The following is a 20,072-nucleotide window of genomic DNA, read 5'->3' as shown; positions in this document are numbered from 1 at the left end:
TTATAGTTCCTGGCTCCCTTTCTCTGTTGGCGCAATTAGCCCCAGCTGACCCATATGAACATTGCCTGGTGGCAGGGGTTCTTGGCACTCACTGTAGTGAGGACAGTCAGCTATTGTAACTTTTCTTGCTGGTTTTAACCCTCTCCCCCATGCCCACTGCAGGGCAGAGTTTATACACCTTACCACACAGCTTTCCCCAAGATACTGTGCATTGCAGTTGTTGGGTTTTTTTGATCTGCTAGGCAATAGGAGCCTTCACAGTGGAATTTGTCTTCTCCTACGCTTAATGGCATGTGGTGGAAGGAACCATTACTGGACTATGTAAAGGGTTGGTTTTTCTGAAGCTGGGGGTGGGGAAGCAGTTTGAGAAACCATCTCTTACTAAACTAGTGTTCCAGCCCCGAACAATGCTGTCCTTGTGGGAATCAATTTGTGAGACAGCCATCAGCGTCGCAGTCTGCTGTCACTTTTAGATATTCCTGTGGGGATTTCTGCTAAGCTATGGCTCTGTCTAATGAGAGGGCAGCTGCCATTTCACAAGAACGGTTTCTCCTGAGAACAATCTTCTGTTCCAGGAACAATTTCATGGTGTGTTTTGTTTTTTACTTCAGCTCTTAGAACAGATCTCTCCTCTCCTTCCCCTCTGAGATCATTCTCAAGCTGTCAATGCCAGAAGTGTGGCAGCATATCACTGTTCTGTAGCCTCTCTTCGACCCTCCAGGATAGTTCTCCTGGGGGGGGGGGGCGGTTACCAAGCCCCCTTTGGTGCTGCAGGTGTGCGCTGTGGACACAAGTGAGGAGCTCAGTCCCTGTTGCCTTCAGAACTAGAATTCCTTTTAGTAAAGGACCTTGGGTTGCTATTGGACCACCTTCAAGGAGGATCATCTCCCATCATACCTTCCCTCTGACACACCTCTGAGACACACGAAGGCATGCATAAGAGAACAAGTTGGTAGGAATCTGAAGTAGAGCTCTGTGTAAGCGCAAAAGTGCCTTTCTCACCCACAGAAATTGGTCCCATAAAAAATACTGTCTCACCCACCTTAAGAACATAAGAAAGGCCGTACCGGATCAGACCAAAGGTCCATCTAGCCCAGTATCCTGTCTACCGACAGTGGCCAATGCCAGGTGCCCCAGAGGGAGTGAACCTAACAAGCAATGATCAAGTGATCTCTCTCCTGCCATCCATCTCCATCCTCTGACAGACAGAGGCTAGGGACACCATTCCTTACCCATCCTGGCTAATAGCCATTAATGGACTTAACCACCATGAATTTATCCAGTTCTCTTTTAAACATGAATTTATCCAGTTATAGTCCTATCCTTCACAACCTTCTCAGGTAAGGAGTTCCACAAGTTGACTGTGCGCTGCGTGAAGAAGAACTTCCTTTTATTTGTTTTAAACCTGCTGCCTATTAATTTCATTTGAAGACCCCTAGTTCTTGTATTATGGGAATAAGTAAATAACTTTTCCTTATCCACTTTCTCCACATCACTCATAATTTTATATACCTCTATCATATCCCCCCTTAGTCTCCTCTTTTCCAAGCGGAAGAGTCCTAGCCCCTTTAATCTCTCCTCATATGGGACCCGTTCCAAACCCTTAATCATTTTAGTTGCCCTTTTCTGAACCTTTTCTAGTGCCAGTATATCTTTTTTGAGATGAGGAGACCACATCTGTACGCAGTATTCGAGATGAGGGCGTGCCATCGATTTATATAAGGGCAACCTTGTCTGACTAAATTCAAACATTCAAAGTGTGCAATAGAGGGATTGCCATCCTGTTTAAAAATTCAGATCACAAAACAGCCCTAATGATGAAGCTGATAAAGTGACTCCATAATGAATGTCTCCAGTAGTCCACAGAGCTGGGATGCACAGTTTGTTCTCTGGAGTCCCATGCCATAGGACACAATGCTGTCTCCTGGAGCATTAGATCAGCCTTGGCATTTGTTTGGGAATTGAACCCCTTATTTAAGAAAGTCTTTAATAATATCCCTAAAAACACAGGGTAGCTATCTTACGGACTTATATGGCCCCATCACTGTAGTGTCTGAGCACATCACAGTCCTTAATGCTTTTATCTTCACACCACCTCTGAAGTCGGGCAGCGCTATTATCCCTATCTTGCAGAGAACTGAGGCACAGAGACAATAAGTAACTTGCTTGAGATCACATAGGAACTCTGGCAGAGCAGCGAATTGAACTCACCACGGCCCTTGGTAAATTGTTCCAATGGGGTTAATTGCTTTCACGGTTAAAAATATACACTTTTTCTTTCCAGTCTGAATTTGTCTAGTTTCAATTTGCTGCCATTGAATAGTGTTACACCTTTCTCTGCTAGACTGAGGAGCCCATTTTCAAATATTTGTTCCCTTTGTGGGTACTTAGACTGTAACCTAGTCATCCCTGAACCTTCTCTGTTACACTTAAGAAGCCCAATCTAATTAGTTTATTACTATAAGCCAGTGATTCTCAACCTATTTACCATTGTGGACCGCATATGTGACCCACAATGTGCTATGTGGACCACATCCAATAATACCTCTATGGCTCAGTTGCTAGTAGGGCTTTGTGGTGGTCTCGTTCCTTGTAAGGACAAGTGTTCGAAGTTACATAGTCAAGTCACTAGATTAATACCTGTGAGCCTCTGAGCATGCTCAGTGTGAATTAAATATTACCAGAGGCTTAAGCAGTCTCAGTCTGAGCTGGTTGCTCATAAATTTGTTAGCAAGTGCTGTGTCTCCTCTCCATCCAGTCTGCCTCATGAATGCTTCAACAGTGTGTTCCCTGTAAGTGCAGCAAGACCCACAGATTGTATTTTTCTCACTTCTTCTTGAGCTCACTGCTCTATGGCCCTGAGGATGTCACATGGGCCAAAGCTCTGTGCCAGTTGGGCCGCAGGTTGAGAACCACCACTATAAGCTTTGTTTTCAAATCCTCTAATCGTTTCCCTGGCTCTTCTTTGAACCCTATTCAGTTTATCTTTACTGTTTTTCTGGTGATGCTAACAATATGGTAGGTAACATAGCACTGGAAGTCCACTAAGGTAAAGGAGAGAAACCAGCAGAACTTTTGAGAAATGTGAGCTACTGCAAATGAAACAAAATCTCTTCCCCTTTAAAAATGTGTTACTAACATCTCTTATTTTCCAAGGGAATACAAGATAATCCTTTCATTTCATTCTCAAAAGGCTGTGTGGGGAAAATGTGGTGAAGGAGCATTCCTGGAATATAGGCCAAGGCCAGAAAATCCCTCATTGCCCTCAGTATTTATTAAACGAGCAGTCCTCTGGAAGTAGTATTTACTGTCTGTCATAGAGAGTAATATAATGTAGGACTTTGAGGCCATAAAATGTATTCTAACATGCTTCCCTCATAAACGTTTTCTTTAACTCCATTCAGAAATTAAATAAACTAGATGATACATTAAACCGCATTTAAATGTAATGAGACGAGTTCATAAAGAATCTGATTGTACTGTCTTTTATGATTGCAGAACCCAGAGGTATGGATCTTCGGCAGCTGTTGTTTATTCTGGCACTGGTTTGTGCAAATGATTCTCTTTCTACAAGCGAAGGTGAGTTATTGAGTTTAAACATCTTTTGGCCGTTGTTGGTGACGTCTGAGTTCTTTGGTCTCTGCAAAGTGTGTGCACTGCAGATTTTCTGAAAAAGAAAATGTAGCTGTTATCTTTAAGGCCATAGATGAGTTTAAGACAAAGTGCTACAGCATAAAAGGAGTGGTGAATTTAACATACAGCCAACGGCTCATGGCACTGGATGAGATGGAAGTGGGATCAGTGTTTGTTTGATATCTACACATCCAAAGAGAAAATTACAAGTCAGTCTAAAGCAAATTGTGCTGCTTGCAACTCAGGATGGGAAACTAACTGAAACTTCCTGGGGATATGTTCAGTTGCTGATTTAAGATTTAATGATTTAATAATCTCTACTTGTCTGAGATCAGGGCAGAGCTCTTTTAGTCTTATTTATCCTGATTCTTGAAATGCCACCCTGTGCTGAGAGCACCTCTCTGGTACAGAGATTATAAAAGAATTCTATGTTTTTTCAAAAAGAGTTCATTTTAATTTCATGATGCACTTAACGTTAAAATGGATAGAAGTAAGAAGGAAGCATTTTCACGATGCAGATGTCAAGTTTAAAGCCAGCACCATATGAGCAAGCCGTACAAAAAATTCCAGTAGGGGAAACTACTGAGGATGGAGTAAAATCAGTATAAAAGGTCTGAAAGAGGACACAGGACTGTTGATATTGTTAACATCAACTGGCCAGACCACTCATTAAGTCAGGTTCCTTACTTTTATTTGAGTTGATCAGTAGCAATCAAATATGATGTAATTACCCTACTGCCATCTAGATCTACTGTAAAATTCTCTTGAGCATATTTCTGACTCTTGCTGGTCAGGAAGCTTTCATTTTTCTTTAGCACTGGGTTGGTTGATTTTAATTTTGTTTGGAGTTCTTCATTGCTTGTTTTGTTCAGGTATGGTTGCTCTGTTTTGTATTTTTTACATTTGGTAGGCTGAGGCCAGCCAGCAATGGAAGCAGTAGTGCTACTGTCACAAATGGTGGAGGAAAATTTTTTACTTCTTTTGTAATTTAAAGCACTAAATTGCTATAGATATACTATAGAAGTTAGTAAAATAATGAAGGTGGAAGGATAGCATCAGAGTTTTTTTTAATCTGTACTGTATCTTATCAACTTTAAAGTGAAATTCACTTATTTATAGAGAGCCAGCACAAGTCTCTATTAAATACTGTTACGTAGGGTTACCATACGTCCGGTTTTTCCCAGACATGTCCAGCTTTTTGGTAATCAAACCCCTATCCGGGGGGAACTGCCAAAAAGTCGAACATGTCCGGGAAAAATACCACCGGCCAGGCACTTCCCCTCCTGCGGCTGCTGTACTCCCTACCTTGACTCTTCTGCTCTGTTTAGAGCCGAGCTGCCCGAGCGCTACCGGCTTCGGGCAGCCCCCATGCCTCCGGACCCTGAGCCACCGGCCGGGCACTTCCCCTCCTGGGCTCCGGGGGCTGCCCTAAGCCAGTAGCGCTCGGGCAGCTCGGCTCTTAAACAGAGCTGAAGAGTCAGGGGAGGAGCACAGCCGCCGGAGCCCAGGAGGGGAAGTGCCCGGCTGGGGGCGCAGGGTCCGGAGGCAAGGGGGCTGCCCGAAGCCTGAGCGCTACCGGCTTCACGGTTTGCCAGGCAGCCTCCAGACCCTGCGCCCCCGGCTGGGCGCTTCCCCTCCTGGGTTCCAGCTGCGCTGGGGAAGCGCTGGCCGGGGACCCAGGGTCTGGGGGCTGCCCGGCAAACTGTGAAGCCGGTAGCGCTCGGGCAGCCCTTTTCACGTGGCTGGGAGGGAGGAGGGGGAATGCGGGGCACTCAGGGGAGGGGGCGGAGTTAGGGCAGGGACTTTGGGAAAGGAGCAGAGTTGGGGCGGGGCCGGGGGTGGGAAAGGGGCAGGGCCAGGGCCCCGTGGAGTGTCCTCTTTTTTTATTTTTTAAATATGGTAACGAAAAAGCCTGTTACGAAGGCTTGAAGTGGTGCCTAGCCCTTGGGCTGGCCTCCTGCACAGAGTAAATTTCACCCTTATATAGCATTTGTTACCAAAGAATGCTATTTTTAGCATTCAGTGATGATGTAAGTTATTTGCTGGGCTTTCCCCCATTTTCTGTTTGCATGGATCAAATTTTTACAGTCCATTGAGTCTGCTTACCCAAGAGATCCTTTGAAAATGAATGTTCATATGTAAGAAACGTAGGTCAGTCTGATAGTCGCTGATGTGTTTATTTTGCTACCCAAAATGGGCTGGAACCACTTTTTCTTTCTTTATGTCCTGTTCCATCATGTGATACAGTCAAAAGAAAAGGCTCTTTATGACAAGCAACTTGGTGGATATGACAAACAATTTGGTGGATAAAACTATGTCCTAAAACCTGTTTCCCTTTGGGTGCCACTTACAACTTGCAGCTGTACTAACAGTAGCAAAATCTCCAAGCTGCTTCTTGGTCTGGGCAAACCCCTAAGTTTGGGAAATCTTTTTTTATTTTATTTTTCTTGGTGGACTTATTAAGCAATGTAATGAGTATTGGTAATTCCTTTCTAAAGGCCGAACTGTACAACAAAAGTTAAAACGTCCCAGGTTTTACTCCCCTCACCCTCATTGTCTAGATTTCACAATGGAGTAATTAAGTGGCCATTTGAAATGCTATAAAACTCACTCATTTAGACACCATGGGTGCAGGAACAGATTGATGTCTCCCTCTCTCTTGGTTTATGGGTTTAAGAGAGTTCTGAGCTCTTCTGGCAGTTGAGATGTGGACTAGCTGCACTGAGTTTTTCTGCAAATCCGTGTGCTGCATTCTAAACCAGACAGGCTCATTTTAGATAGTGGAATGTGCTGATCAAAGAGATTCTCCCCTCAACCTGCTTTGTGAATTAAAGCACTTAAGGAGCAAAATGCATTTCTTTTGGTAAAAATGCCAGTCTCTTTGCCATCTGAAAGTCATGAAAGTAGAATAAGTAGAATTTAAGTCCTATTTTGAGGGCTAGAATGGGCTTAAGTGATGATTAGACCTTGGGCAGGCTTTCTTCCCAGGGATGTATTTCATATGTCAAACATATGCCAGCACTTCTGAATTACAGTAGAGCTGGGCAGAATGACAAGCAAAACAAACAGAAGGGTATTGTACTCTGCTGTTCTACTGCTGCTGTTTGTGATCTGTAGCTGTCAGCCAAAAGGTGATGGTAAAGTATAATGTGTTCAGAATAGAAACCTAATACAAAAGTGCCTGAGGAACATAAACTGCAAGACAAGGAAAAGTTTGTGGATGTGAATGGGTGCCTTTTTGTGAATGAGGTTGTTAAAAGCCAGCAAACATTTTATTTAGATAGCAAGATGCTGTGTAAATGAATTGTGCCCATTTCCCCCCGATCCTGCAATCTGCTCCACAGGGGTAGACCCGTATGCCCATCCCCATGAAGTCCCATTGAAATCAGTGGGGCTCCACACAGGTGCAAGGAGAGGTCTGCCCACTTCTTGGGACCATGAGAGCTTGTTTCTATACTGCAATGGAAACCCAGGGCTAGCAGAAATTGAGTTAGTAGACCCTGGGTTTGTTAACCTAGGGTTTGAGCAACTACACTGATGTGTAACCCCAGCATAGGAATTATTGAACCCTGCATCCCAGTCTGGGGCTCTAGCGTCTACATTGCTTTATGCAGACCCGAGTTCAACCATCCATGTCCAGACTCCCTAGAGCCCTCCCAAAATGTGGCTGCTGTAGCCCTTTGTGATGCAGTGTGGGAAATCTTACCTGTTCACCAAACTTGACCAGAGGACAAAAAGAAAGTTGGCCCATGGGATTGTGGGATACTTTTGGTGGACTCCCAGAGCACGAGTCCAGGAGGGCTGCATCTACACCACAAAGCAATAGGGCTTGAACCCTGGGTCCCAGCTTGGCTCGGATTCATCACACATGTGTGGTCCTGGAAAAGTGGTATAAGATGGCAAGCACCATTGTCTCTTGTTGAAGTCAGTAGGAGCTGTGGGGGCACAGCACCTCACAGGATTGGTGCCACGTGAACTGAGAGTGTTTGTACCTACAGGCAATAATAATTGATTTCAGATGTACCGTAGTGCCTACTACTTGCTAGGCACATTCCAGGTACTCAAAAAGGATAGTCCCTGTGCTGAGGATCTTACGATCTAGAGACAAATAAACAGAGGGTGGGGGAAGCAGAACCACAGTAGGCAATTAAGGCATGTTCCATGTGTGAGGGAGCCTAAAATGAACTCACAATGGGAGCTGCGGAGCTGGCACTCGGAGTGGCAGCTGCAGGCGGGGGCCACGCACGGAGCCTCCCTGGCTGCCCCTCTGTCTAAGAGCCGGATATACCGGTTGCTTCCCAGGAGCCGTGCAGGGATTCTGCCAGCCCTGCTGTGCTGCCAACCGGTCTGTTAATGCCAGAGGGTCTCTTTTCGACTGGGTTTTCCAGTAGAAAACCAGATGCCTGGCAACCCTAGAGGGGGGATGGAGTGGGTGGGACAGAGCCTCAGGGCGGAGCAGGGGCAGGGCACAGGTGTTTGGTTTTCTGCAATTAGAAAGTTGGCAACCCTACTGAGGAACTGCAAGGCATTCATGATCAGATCTTGTACCATGTGTGATGGGTTAAATTACAGAAACCCTTTTGGGAGCTGCCAACTGATGTGCCAAGACTACTTCTGTCCCTGCTTTCCCTGCCAGCTCGGGACCCCAGCACCCTGTTTTGCTGAACCAGACACGCCCGTCTGTTTCAACACCGACCCAGGGTCTGAATTACTTACCCCAAAGCTGCAGATTAAACTGAATGCAGCTCACAGAAGTGTTTTTATCTTTAACACTTAGATGTCCAACTCCCAGTGGGGTATAAACCCAAATAAATCCGTTTTACCCAGTATAAAGCGTATACAGGGTAAACTCATAAATTGTTCGCCCTCTATAACACTGATGGAGAGATATGCACCGCTGTTTGCCGTCTGTCCCCCAGGTCTTAATACTCTGGGTTAATTAATAAGTAAAAATTATTTTATTAAATACAGAAAGTAGGATTTAAGTGTTTTCAAGTAGTAACAGACAAAACAAAGTGAATTACCAAGTAAAATAAAATCAAACACACAAGTCTGTCTAAGAAAACTGAATGCAAATAATACCTTACCAGTTTCCGTAAGCTTCCTTTTACAGACTAGTCTCCTGCTAGTCTGGGTCCAGCAATCACTCACCAGGGCCGGCTCCAGGCACCAGCTTGCCAAGCAGGTGCTTGGGGCGGCTACTCCGGAGAGGGGCGGCACGTCTAGCTGTTCATTCGGCGGACGGTCCCTCGCTCCCATTCGGAGCAAAGGACCTCCCGCCAAATTGCCGCCGCAGATCATGATTGCGGCTTTTTATTTTTGTTTTTGTTTGGCTGCTTAGGGTGGCCAAAACCCTGGAGCCGGGCCTGTCACTCACACCCCCGTAGTGACTGTCATTTGTTTCAGTTTCTTTCAGGTATTCTTGGGGGTCGAGAGGCTCTCTTTTTAACCAGCTGAAGACAAAATGGAGGGGTCTCCCACGGGCTTAAATAGACTTTCTCTTGTGGGTGGAAACCGCTGCCTCTCTCCTATGCAAAGTCCAGCTCCAAGATGGAGTTCTGGAATCACCTGGGCAAGTCACATGTCCATGCATGACAGTCTTTACAGGCAGAAGCCATTGCCCAAATGGTATCTTGTATGTCTCCAGGAAGACCACTTATGTGGATTGGAGCATTCCAAGATGCATTGTTCCTTAGGTGCTTCTTGATTGGGCACTTAACTTTGCGATTTCTTTTCTAAAGAAGCTGACCAAATGCCTCACAAAGCTAACTTAGAAATCAAGCAAATACACAGCCAATATTCTTAACTTCAAGTACAAAAATGATATATATGTACAAATAGGATGAATAGCTACAGTAGACCATAACCTTTACAGAGATATGTTACATGGCACACGTAGCATAAAACATACTTCAGTTATGTCATATTCCCATAAAGCATTATGGGATACATCGTCACACCGTGGTCTACCCATTCATTGTCATGGCTTGGTCCACCTCCCATTGAAGCCTTTCCATTGACTACAGTGGGTGCTGGATCAGAGCTTCTGTGCAGTTTAGCCCCCTACTCTTTCAGTGTTAGCAGCCTGGCTTGTAAATTTCTTATGCTACCGTTAGTAGATTGTCTCACGTGCTTCCTCATCAATGGCACCGAGAGACCTGAATTCAAATTGCAAATCACAAGTGAGAGTAGTTTGGGGTGTCTCAAAATACCGTCCTCCCTATGCAAAAATATATCAAGTGGTAGTTGCTGTGCAAACATTGAATAAAGGAGTCTGCCCTATAAAACTGATGTCATAAAGACACAATGTGATTGGGGGGTAGAGAACATAATGAGGGGTGTATGGAGGAGAGAAGGGTCATAGTAGTGGGACAGCAAGGTTTCAGTTACTAACAAATGTGGAGGCACCATGGATAAAACTTTCAAAGGTGCCTAGGTCCCATTTTCATAACTAAGGCTGGGTCTACACTACCCGCCTGAATCGGCGGGTAGAAATCGACCTCTCGGGGATCAATTTATCGCGTCCCATTGGGACGCGACAATCGATCCCTGAATCGACGCTCTTACTCCACCAGCGGAGGTGGGAGTAAGCACCGTCGACGGGAAGCCACAGAGGTCGATTTTGCCGCCGTCCCTACAGCGGGGTAAGTCGGCTGCAATACGTTGAATTCAGCTACGCTATTCGCATAGCTGAATTTGCGTATCTTAAATCGACACCCCCCCCCCCCCCCCCCGTAGTGAAGATGTAGCCTTAGACACACAGGAGCTTAGGCTTAGGGTAGGCACCTAACTCCCATTGGTTTCAGTGAGAGCTAGGCATCTAAATATCCTTGGGGATCTGGGCACTAAGTCTGGTTTAAAGTCAATGGGATTTAGGCTGCTAGGTGCTTAGGAACCAGCTTTTTAAAGGTAGTCAGGCACCTAACTACCTTTAAAAACCTGACCTGAGATCATTTTAGAAAATGGGACTTAGGAGCTCTCGAAAATTTTACCCTGTAGCTTTATTTGTAGCTAATGAGCAAGAGGCTATGATGATTTACTAACAGGTCACTATTTTGTATTGTGTGATAATAATCGTGGCTCTAGTAAGACAGAGTTAATGTACATATAATTTGGTTTATATTTTAGAAATTATAAATTAAAAATAACTTTGTATTAAATACTTATAATGAAAACAAAATATTTTAAGGTACGTGGCAACATCAAAAGACCTTTACCAAAAAATAAATTGTTGTAAGTTTAAACTGTGGCAGTCACAGGTTGCAAACTGCTTACAAGGCAAGAATGATTTTGTCTGTTCACTTCTGCTGAACTATGGCAGGCTGTCGAACAAGCCGCATGCCTCAGATGAGGGAAAGGAAGAGAGGATTGGGAACCAGTCCCAGCTAGTGGAACAACACATCAGCTCGAGTGGTTCCAAATCCAATCTTTTCCCAGTGGAAAAGAGGCCAGGCACATCCTGTTCTGTTTAGATTCTGGAATAAACTTTGATCCAGTAATAACTCCAGCTATGCTGCCTTGTAATGTTAATTTGCCAACCTGAACATATGTAAAAAGTCATTCATGATTAATAAAAGCAAAACCAAACCATATTTGAATATGTCCACGTAAGATCTGCAGTCTTTACTCCCTCCCCTTCTTCCTCCCTCTTCCCCCCCCCCCCGAGTGAAGGACCCTGCTCCAGGGGCCCCGAAAAACTGTCATGGGGCCGGGGCAAATTGCCCCACTTGCCCCCCTCAGGCAGCCCTGCTGCAGAATTAGACTACAAAGGATGAGATTTTCCAAAGTGTTCAACACTGGTCTAACGTCATTGCATGTAATGGAAGCAGAGTTAGGCCATTGCTGAGCACTTTGGAAAATCCCACCCATGTATAATGCATGGAAATCAACCAACCAATTGTTCACATAGGCGACCCTGCAATTCCTAGGCACGTGGAAAACTTTAAAATCCAGAACTGAGCTTTCTTCTCTTTGAGAGCTTTAATAATGATCAAAACTCTGAAGTTTATTGTCTTGGGGCCTTTTTTCATAAATAAAGAAAAACCTGTAATTTACTGTACCAGCTTTGTGTTCTGAGGGCATGCTAATGGGCATTGTATGATTATGATATTTGTATAGTAGTCTTAATTCACAACATACAATTCAATATTTCCAACAAAGCCATTCTAGTGTATGCTGTGACTGTACATTAAAAGCAGTACCCTTTCCCTTTGCCTATTATGGACGTGTAGTAAGGAATGTATTTTGTAGTGTTGGTGTAGTCATTTTAAAAAGGCATTCCACTATACAGCATGCACTAGACTGGCAACCATTTTTACAGTATGCAGTTGCACAGAATGGACCCATCATAGCTGACAAACTCCAGCCAAAATGTATAATTAATACATATTTGCTTGAGCTACCTTTCAGCTCTTGGTACTACAGGCATTTCATTAAATATCAGTCTGCTGAAAAGAGAAATTGCTTGCAAAGCTTCATGTAAACAATGCAGCCACATTTAATTGAAATAAAATCAGAATCAGCAGTATTTCTCATTGTTAAGCAATTTTTGTCTACAACAAAGACATAAATGGACATATCACATTGTTTTCTCCCAAGAAACATTACGTGTCTGTGGGCGGTGGCTTTTCTTTGCCAGGTTTGAGCTTGGAATGATTTAGCTCTCGAGAAGCTTTTATGATTTTATGACAGAAGTGTTGACAACCATAAACAGAGGGACACCTCTGTGTGAGGCTGTAATAAATAAGAGGAGTATTTCAGACAAGGAAGTAGGGACAAAGTCTGGACTTAGGAACACAAACACAACTTCTGTTGTACTCACATGGAATTGTGTATCTATATGAGAAATTTACTATGTAGTACAAATAGGATTTGCTGATATTTAATTCTCTCTGATGCAGTAAGGCCATCTCACTGTAATGGGAGCCATGAATGCACATTAATCATAGCCTTGATACTATAGCAGTTGGCACTTAGATAACACACAATCCCTCTAAACTTGATTTTAGGTTAATGTGCTAAATGCTTTGTTTAAACACAACAGCAGGCTTACCCCTCTTCAGCAAAGCACTTAAACTTATGGTTTAAAGTTCATCACATGCTAAGTGTTTGGCAGAACTGTAGCTTCTAACTTGAGATAAGGATGTAATCCACGGGCTCTTTGATAAAATGTACAAAATAAAGCTGATATTATAACACAGGTTTTTGACTACACAAATTATTCTAGCAGTTATACTTGGAGTGGCAGTGTTTTTGAAGGTATAAAATAAGTGCCATTATTCTATTTTTATTTAGCTAAAAGGCTACTTAACACTGATTGAAACAGTCTTATCTTATTTTTTAGATCAAAGTGTCTCCCTTTTGTGTTGTAATAAAACAGCTTGATGCTTTCAACAAGAAAACAAGGTAAGAACTCAGTGTACTAATTAGAGCTCTTTTAATTATCCTAGAAAAATTACTCCAGGCTAATATGAAAATATTGTAAACAGCCACTCCTCTAATTAATACATTGAGTTCTTACCAACTTTTCTTCATTCTGGGACTGTTTCACTGAAACACAAACTTTGATCTAAAAAGAGCACTGATTGAAATATCTGAAGTAGCAGCTGCCCGAAGTGATTTTAAAAATAAAATATAAAGATAATTTGATAGTCACAATATTCCATTTCATATTTTGTCATTATGGCCCCATGTTATATGACAGGTCATTATGAACTATATGTTATATGATAGGTCATTATGAGCTACTTACTACTGGCATGTCATGAAATAATGTCAAAAACTTATTTAAAAAATGAAAAAAATCAAAACAATTCTTTTGAAAATAAACTTCACATTTTTTCCAAAACAAAATTTTGGAAACCTTTTTTTTTTTTTTTTTTCCAGAATTTCCATTTCTTGAAACTTTGAAGATAGTTGGTTTTGTTCTAAATCGGAATTAAAACAGAATTTGAAATGTCAATATTTCTTGCAAAACAAATTTCAATTTTCTACACTTTCTACTAAAGCTTGGTTAATGTAGGACTCTATTGCTTTCTAGAGTTGTGTGTAGTGCACAACTGCAACAGAATCCAGTGTACAGAAAAGACAAGGGAAATATTGACATGGTAAGGAAGATGTCTGGTCTTCTCCACATAAACAAACGTCTGGATTATCACCTTTCAGGTTACTGAGCTCCACCAGATTTAATGCTGAATACTATTCTCTCTTGTAGCTGAACCTAGTTTTGGCAGATTCTACAAACAGAATTCTATGGCTGTGATGTTAAGCAAACCAATGCTGACTTGAAACGGTTGGTGATTCAGGCAAAAGAATAACTAAATTAGAGAATTCAGTTCATCCCAGTGTCTGTTTGGGTGCTACTATATAAGTGCCAAATACTACAGGTTTGTGTTAATTTTACCAGTATGCCCTATTAAGAGACTTTGTCCATTGCATGAAGTCATCTCTCCTTTGAGAACCCTGCTCTCGAAAAATGTATTTCACCTGTGTTGTGTGAGCTTTTAAATTTGGGGGCTCTCATTTCAAAAATATCCATAATTAGGTATCTAGCCTGATTAAGTGCTGAGCACCCAGGAATTCCTATGTAAGTTGTTGTGGCCTGGTTAGTACGTTTGAAAAACCAGGTCATTTATCTGTCTGTCTTAGGTCCTTGTATGGTCCCCATCACTATGGTAGCTGAGCACCAGAGGCGGATTAGTTTTGTGGGGCCCTGGGTCACTGTAAGTGGGGGACCCTTCTACCCCTTCCACCTGCAGTCCCCCTTGCTCCCCCTTCCATGCTCCTGTTGGGTAAGGAGTCGGGGTGTGGGGGTGCTGGGCGGGCAGAGCAGGGCAAACCCCCACACCCAAACCCCACTTTCTAGCAGGCGTGCCAGGTGGACAGAGTGGGGCAGGCCCCAGCACCTGACCCCTCATCCCTGGCAGGAGCGGGGGTGTCCATTTTTCTGGGGGGCCCCCAATTGGCCGGAGCCCCTGGGCACAGGCCCCATTGGCCCAGTGGCTAATACACTACTGCTGAGCACCTCAGTCTTTAATGTAGTTACCTCCTAACACTTCTGTGAGGTTGAGAAGAACAATTATCCCCCATTTTACAGATGGGGAACTGACACAAAGACTAGGGGACAGATTTTTAATGGTATTTAGGCAGATCTCATATAGAAGGGCCCTATGCCGCTCAAAGCTGCCTCAGCTACTGAGCATGTGGAAGTCCCATGATCCTCTTGGGCACCACCTTGCTAGACACTTTGTGGCATTCGGAGAGAGCACTTCTTCCTTAGCGGCCTAAAGGTTTCTCCTCCCAACACCCAGCTGCAGTTGCAGAGGATGAACACTCACCTGAAATACAGGAATCCTCAAACCCAAAGGGTAGTAATTATAGAGGAAGAAGCACATCTTTCTCCCCACTATATGCCAAGGTGGCTAGGAACCCACAGGGGGGCAGAGTAAGGGGCTCCTCACACTGAGAGGTCCCCAGGGCTGTAGGAACTACCAATCTCTGTACAACCCAAGAGAGAAAGAGGGATAGGGTAGGAATAGATAGCAATTCTGCTGCGGGGGGAGATTACTCATTAGTGTTTCCTCGCTCATGAACAGGCCCAGCAATGCAGTAGGGCGAGAGGTGGTGTGTTACAGCTTGCTCTTTTTTTATGCTCTTTCTATAAAGTCCTATAAAATTTAATAATAACAGCGAGCTCCTACACAGCACTTTTCATCACCTAAAAAAAGTGATCTTTTTAGAGTTTCATGAACCATTCAGAAGGCCCTTTGTTTTCTGTTCTTACCAAAAATTCCCAGGTTTTACAACTGATTTTTACAAATTTTTTTTTTAACCTGAATTTTGGACCACTCAAGTATGTGAAAATACAGATTGTTACCAATTATGTTAATCCCATATATTAAGTAGATGTTTCTTAATAAATTGTCAGTGTAAATGCAAGGCTTTCTGTTAAAGTAAGGCAGCATATTAAAAGACAGACACACACACACACGCCTCAATGCTGAATCTTTAAAAAAAGAAGTGCTGAACTCCCAGCTCTAACCAAGCTACCGTCTATCCTTCCAGAGCATGGAGCCAGGTCAGAAGTACTTACTTTTCCCTATTTGTTGCTTTTTTCCCTCTGTTTTCCCATCCCCCAATATTAACCCTAATATTTACCCAGAAAATGGTGGTAACAATTTTTGTATAATTTTTCACCTGTTTTTTTATTTTTGTAAAATAAAATTTCTGTAAAATTTAAAAAAATTAAAAACTAAAAATGAAGACCTTGACCATCCTATAACTTAATAGACAATTTTATCCCTGAATACAGAATTTTTATTATGATGGTTCAAAAATCCTATAGCATCAACGATATCCTGTATTTTCTGTAGAATCCTCTTTTATTCCTATTAAGTTCTGTAGGAATTAAGCCCTAGGCCAAGGGTTGAAGACTAGGTTGGCTTTTAGATCTCCTGTTTTCATGGAGTTTGTACGCATAGTTTCCAAGACTTCGCTGATGGAATATAGGTCTGGACTACAAAGTACAATTGGTTATTAAAAGGCAGAATTCCATCCTGACTCCTGTCTTTTGTGGCTAACTCTAACTATCAACATTCTGAAATATATTCAGGAGGATTTATTGTAGTGCAGTATTTGTGATTCTGTATTAGGTCTAGTTCCCCCCCCCCACACACACACACCCACACAGTACAAGCTTGATTTTAGAAATGGGGCTGACCCCACATAATTCAGAGACAGAACCCAAGTTCTGGGGCATTTGGATCAAGGGTTTTCACTTGGGCTCATTTCTATTTAAATTAAAATATATATGGCCCTAACCCTGCGTTTTCCTCTTTTCAGGAGACAAAGTGACTACAATAATAACGTGTTCTGCTGGCACATGCTGCTCTAAAGTGGTGTTTGGCTTGAAAGGCACTTAGTGGCTGTCACTTATACCTTTTGCAAGAGACAGAATGTGCTAGCGTTCAACAAATGCCAGTCTGAAACATTTTCATATGAATATACAAATTAGCATGATGCTCAGTTTCATTACATCTTTTGAACTGATGTATTGTCATTTCACCATTGAAAAACTAGGCATTGGAATACTGGCTGCAAAACGTATCATTTAACATGGCACTGCAAGTGCTAAAGAAGCTGGTTACAGATAACTATTAAATAGAACATATTAACATAATTATTTAGTGGGAGTGGTAGCGATCAGTATAATTATTGTTACATAGCTTGCCATTCAAACCATTTGTTTTGATCCATCTATATATTTTCACAACTTTTGCTTTTTGGGCTAAAGTTTTCTTGTGTTGGTCTCTGCCTGGAGTTAAATAAATTTTCTGGAAATTTTAAGCAAGCATTTGTTCAGTTTATGGGCAGTGCAAAGGTGAGGAGGAAAAGATGCACCATTGCCAATTCCAAAAGTCCTTGGCACCTTTTTTTTTTTTTTTGAATGAGTCTACAACAGATATGACATGGGGAAGAAGATGTAACTGAAAAGCATTGCTCTGTCAGGACTATGGTGAAATTTGGTTGTGATTTAAATAAGGTGATTAAGTTATCTAAAATAAAAATAGAATTATATGATTTAATCTGCAGGAAGGGAGATTTAGGTTAGATATTAAGAAAAACTTTCTAACTATAAGGATCGCTGAGCTCTGGACTAGACTTCCAAGGGAGGTCGTGGAGTCCCCATCACTGGAAGTTTTTAAAAAAAACAAGTTGGACAAACATCTGTTGGAGATGGTCTAGGTTTGCTTGGTCCCCAACGGTGGGAGGTGTGGGGAGTGGACTTGATGACTTCTCGAGTTCCCTTTCAGTGCTACATTTGTATGATTCTATGATGTTTTCTGCTACTGAAGACACCCGTGTAACCTCTTGCAGTACTGTGCACTGCCCTGTTTATGCTAGAGTTTTAGAAAAGCCATTTATATTAAAAAGGCAAAGTAAAATGTTCCTGCACAACATATTATAAATTAAGTATATGACCTAGGCTAATAGTGAAAATTTGCTGGCAGCTACAGGTGACCCACATTTTCAGCCAAGTTCATTTTAATTGTTAACTCACTCATCCTCTGAACTACAACTAAGGCAGCCTGTAATGCGCATGCATGTTCAGCTAAGCTAGCATTGTAGGTAACTGCCTCATCTATTCCGACTGTGAATCTTTTTGTTCACCAGAGAAGTGAACAACTCCAGAGCCCAGCACTTCCTGCTGTGAAGAACTTTCAACCCACTTCTCAGGGAAAATCACCTATACGTTGGGGGAACCTTTCAGGACCCCAGGAGTAATGCAGTGTTTGTGGGCTTGATAACTCTTCCCTTTCATAATCAAGTCCATTTGCACAACAGGCAGTCCTAAAAACTCAGCGGGAAAACTTTTCATAGCTAGTAGAAAAGAGCCGAGAATTTCTAGAACCCGCTGCTAATGGGAAGAGTCAATATCTCTTTATAGGAGGGAAATCTCCCTCCCCCCTCCAAAGCATGCCATGACCCAGCCAGCATTTAAACCATCACTTGATGCAGCCTACCTTGCCAGATGGCACCCAGTATCCAACCTCCCATTCCTGAGCAAGCTAATTTAGAAAGGTCACATCCATCCCCCACAGAGATACTTTTCTTATCATGAAGTCCTTCCAATTAGGCTTCAGGACAGGATGTGGAGCAGAGAGTGTGCTGGTGGCATTTGATTTGGTTGCCCATGGAATCCTGTTGTCCTGTCTCAGAGGCACTGCAGGATCACACTGCGAGATGGCTTTGATCATTCCTCTCAGGCTGCAACGAAGTGTGTAGGGACACATGCTTCTCCAGAACCCTCACCACTGGAGTTCCACCAGCATCCATCCCTCTCCCCATCCTGCTCAGCATCTATAAGCCAGTAGGGGAGATTGTGGAACTGGATGGACTAAAATGCTAGCAACATGCAAATGACATGCCAACCCTACATCACTTCACATCAGATGCAGAGAATACCATCTGCCAGCTACCTGAGGGCTTGGCTGAGATTAGCCAAGGATGGAAGAAGAGCAGCTGGCTGAAGCTGAATCCAGGAAAGACTGCAGTGATGCTGGTGGGGGCAAAGGAAAGCATTAATTGGCTCATCCTTGCAACATTTCTGTGAGGTAGATAGGTAGATAAGTATTACCCCTGATGAGGGAGTCATGAACTTATAATTCAGTCTGTAATTCCACAACCAGCAACATGAAATGGGAGTGATGTGGTATGGCGAAACCCCAGCACAGGCTGGAAAGGGGTGTGATGGAACACACCCTTATATTCACACCCTATGGACCATTGTAATCTTTGTACGTGGTGTGCCTTGTGAGGTGTCATTTCAAAACTCCTAACTTGCTGATCAGTAATATCCTGATAAAATGTGTGTCAACATCATATGTGAAGTTACAAGATTCCCCTGTATGATGATATTAAGTTGGCAAACTGGTCTGTACGAACAAAGGAATGTGTGCTTGCCTTAATTTGCATTTAAATAATAAATAGAGTCAAGTAGGAAGGGAAAATGAAGGAAGCTCAAACAGGTGGGGGGAAAAAACAGCAGGGAAAATCCTTCCACATAGATTTTTGTCTCCTGGTTCTCAGCTAGAAATGTTTTTCAGGAAGGGATCTGCAACTATAAAAAGGAGGGGCAAACATCCCAGATCATCATCTGTCTCCCTTTCCCCCATCTCTTCCCCCCCCACACACACCCCAATCCCATTCTCTGTACCTAAGAAGAAAAAGGAAATATCAATTAGACTCGTGTGGGTTCCTGTCCTGAAGAGTTTGGTCAGTAATCTCTCTGCAAGCATGTGATGAAAAATTTTGCTAGACTCTAATATAGTTTGTTAGGCTCTAGAAAGTGTTTTATTTTTATTTTTCTTGAATCCATTTCTGACTTTTATGCTTCATTACTTGTATTCACTTAAAATCTCTCTTTGTAGTTAAACTTATTTTATTGTTTCATCTAGTCTGGTATGTTTATTAGTGTCTGGATAGCTTCATTTATCGTGGTAAGCTGTTGTACAGTATTCACTTAAAGGAATAAGAAACTTAATATTTCTGGACTGTCTGGGAGAGAGCTGGACAGGGCAGGACAAACATTTCTGGGGGGAAAGTCCAGGACTGTGGTTGGTATAACCGCAGCTGGTGAAAGCTACAGTGTGACTGGCTGGCAGGCTGCAGTTACACAAACACATCTGAGAGTGGCCTGCATGCTGGTGGCTGGTTGTGAGCAGTCCAGGTTGGAAGCTACAACAGCAAGGCCTTGCAAAGCACCCCAAGTTAGAGGGCATGAATGATGCAGGGCCCCCCCCTCCCCCCCGTCTGGATTATACCCTGGAATGTCTCAGTGATTAATGGCCAATTAGTTACATGCATTGCATCTGGGCCATCACTAATTAGTTTCTTCTCAACCGGAGGGGCTGGACTGAGAGGCATGAGGTGATAACTTA

The 20,072-nt window shown here is 42.9% G+C and overlaps 1 protein-coding gene across 6 annotated transcripts in view; it reads left to right on the top strand.

The window, feature by feature from the left end:
* Nucleotides 1-20,072, top strand: part of GHR (growth hormone receptor) — a 205,159-nt gene that overhangs the window by 100,015 nt on the left and 85,072 nt on the right. For 5 of the 6 annotated variants that reach the window (XM_054031699.1, XM_054031700.1, XM_054031697.1 and 2 more), the window contains exon 2: nucleotides 3,499-3,579. In XM_054031699.1, the coding sequence (XP_053887674.1) occupies nucleotides 3,510-3,579 (70 nt within the window). In that variant the 5' untranslated portion in view covers nucleotides 3,499-3,509. Of the gene's footprint in view, nucleotides 1-3,498; nucleotides 3,580-12,978; nucleotides 13,039-20,072 lie in introns of those variants that run through there. The other variant, XM_054031702.1, reaches the window with a different exon arrangement.

The sequence above is a fragment of the Malaclemys terrapin genome, chromosome 6 (assembly GCF_027887155.1).
Source record: "Malaclemys terrapin pileata isolate rMalTer1 chromosome 6, rMalTer1.hap1, whole genome shotgun sequence".
NCBI lineage: Eukaryota > Metazoa > Chordata > Testudines > Emydidae > Malaclemys > Malaclemys terrapin.
Note: the sequence above shows the minus strand (reverse complement) of the source record. Positions and strands in the feature narration are given on the sequence as shown.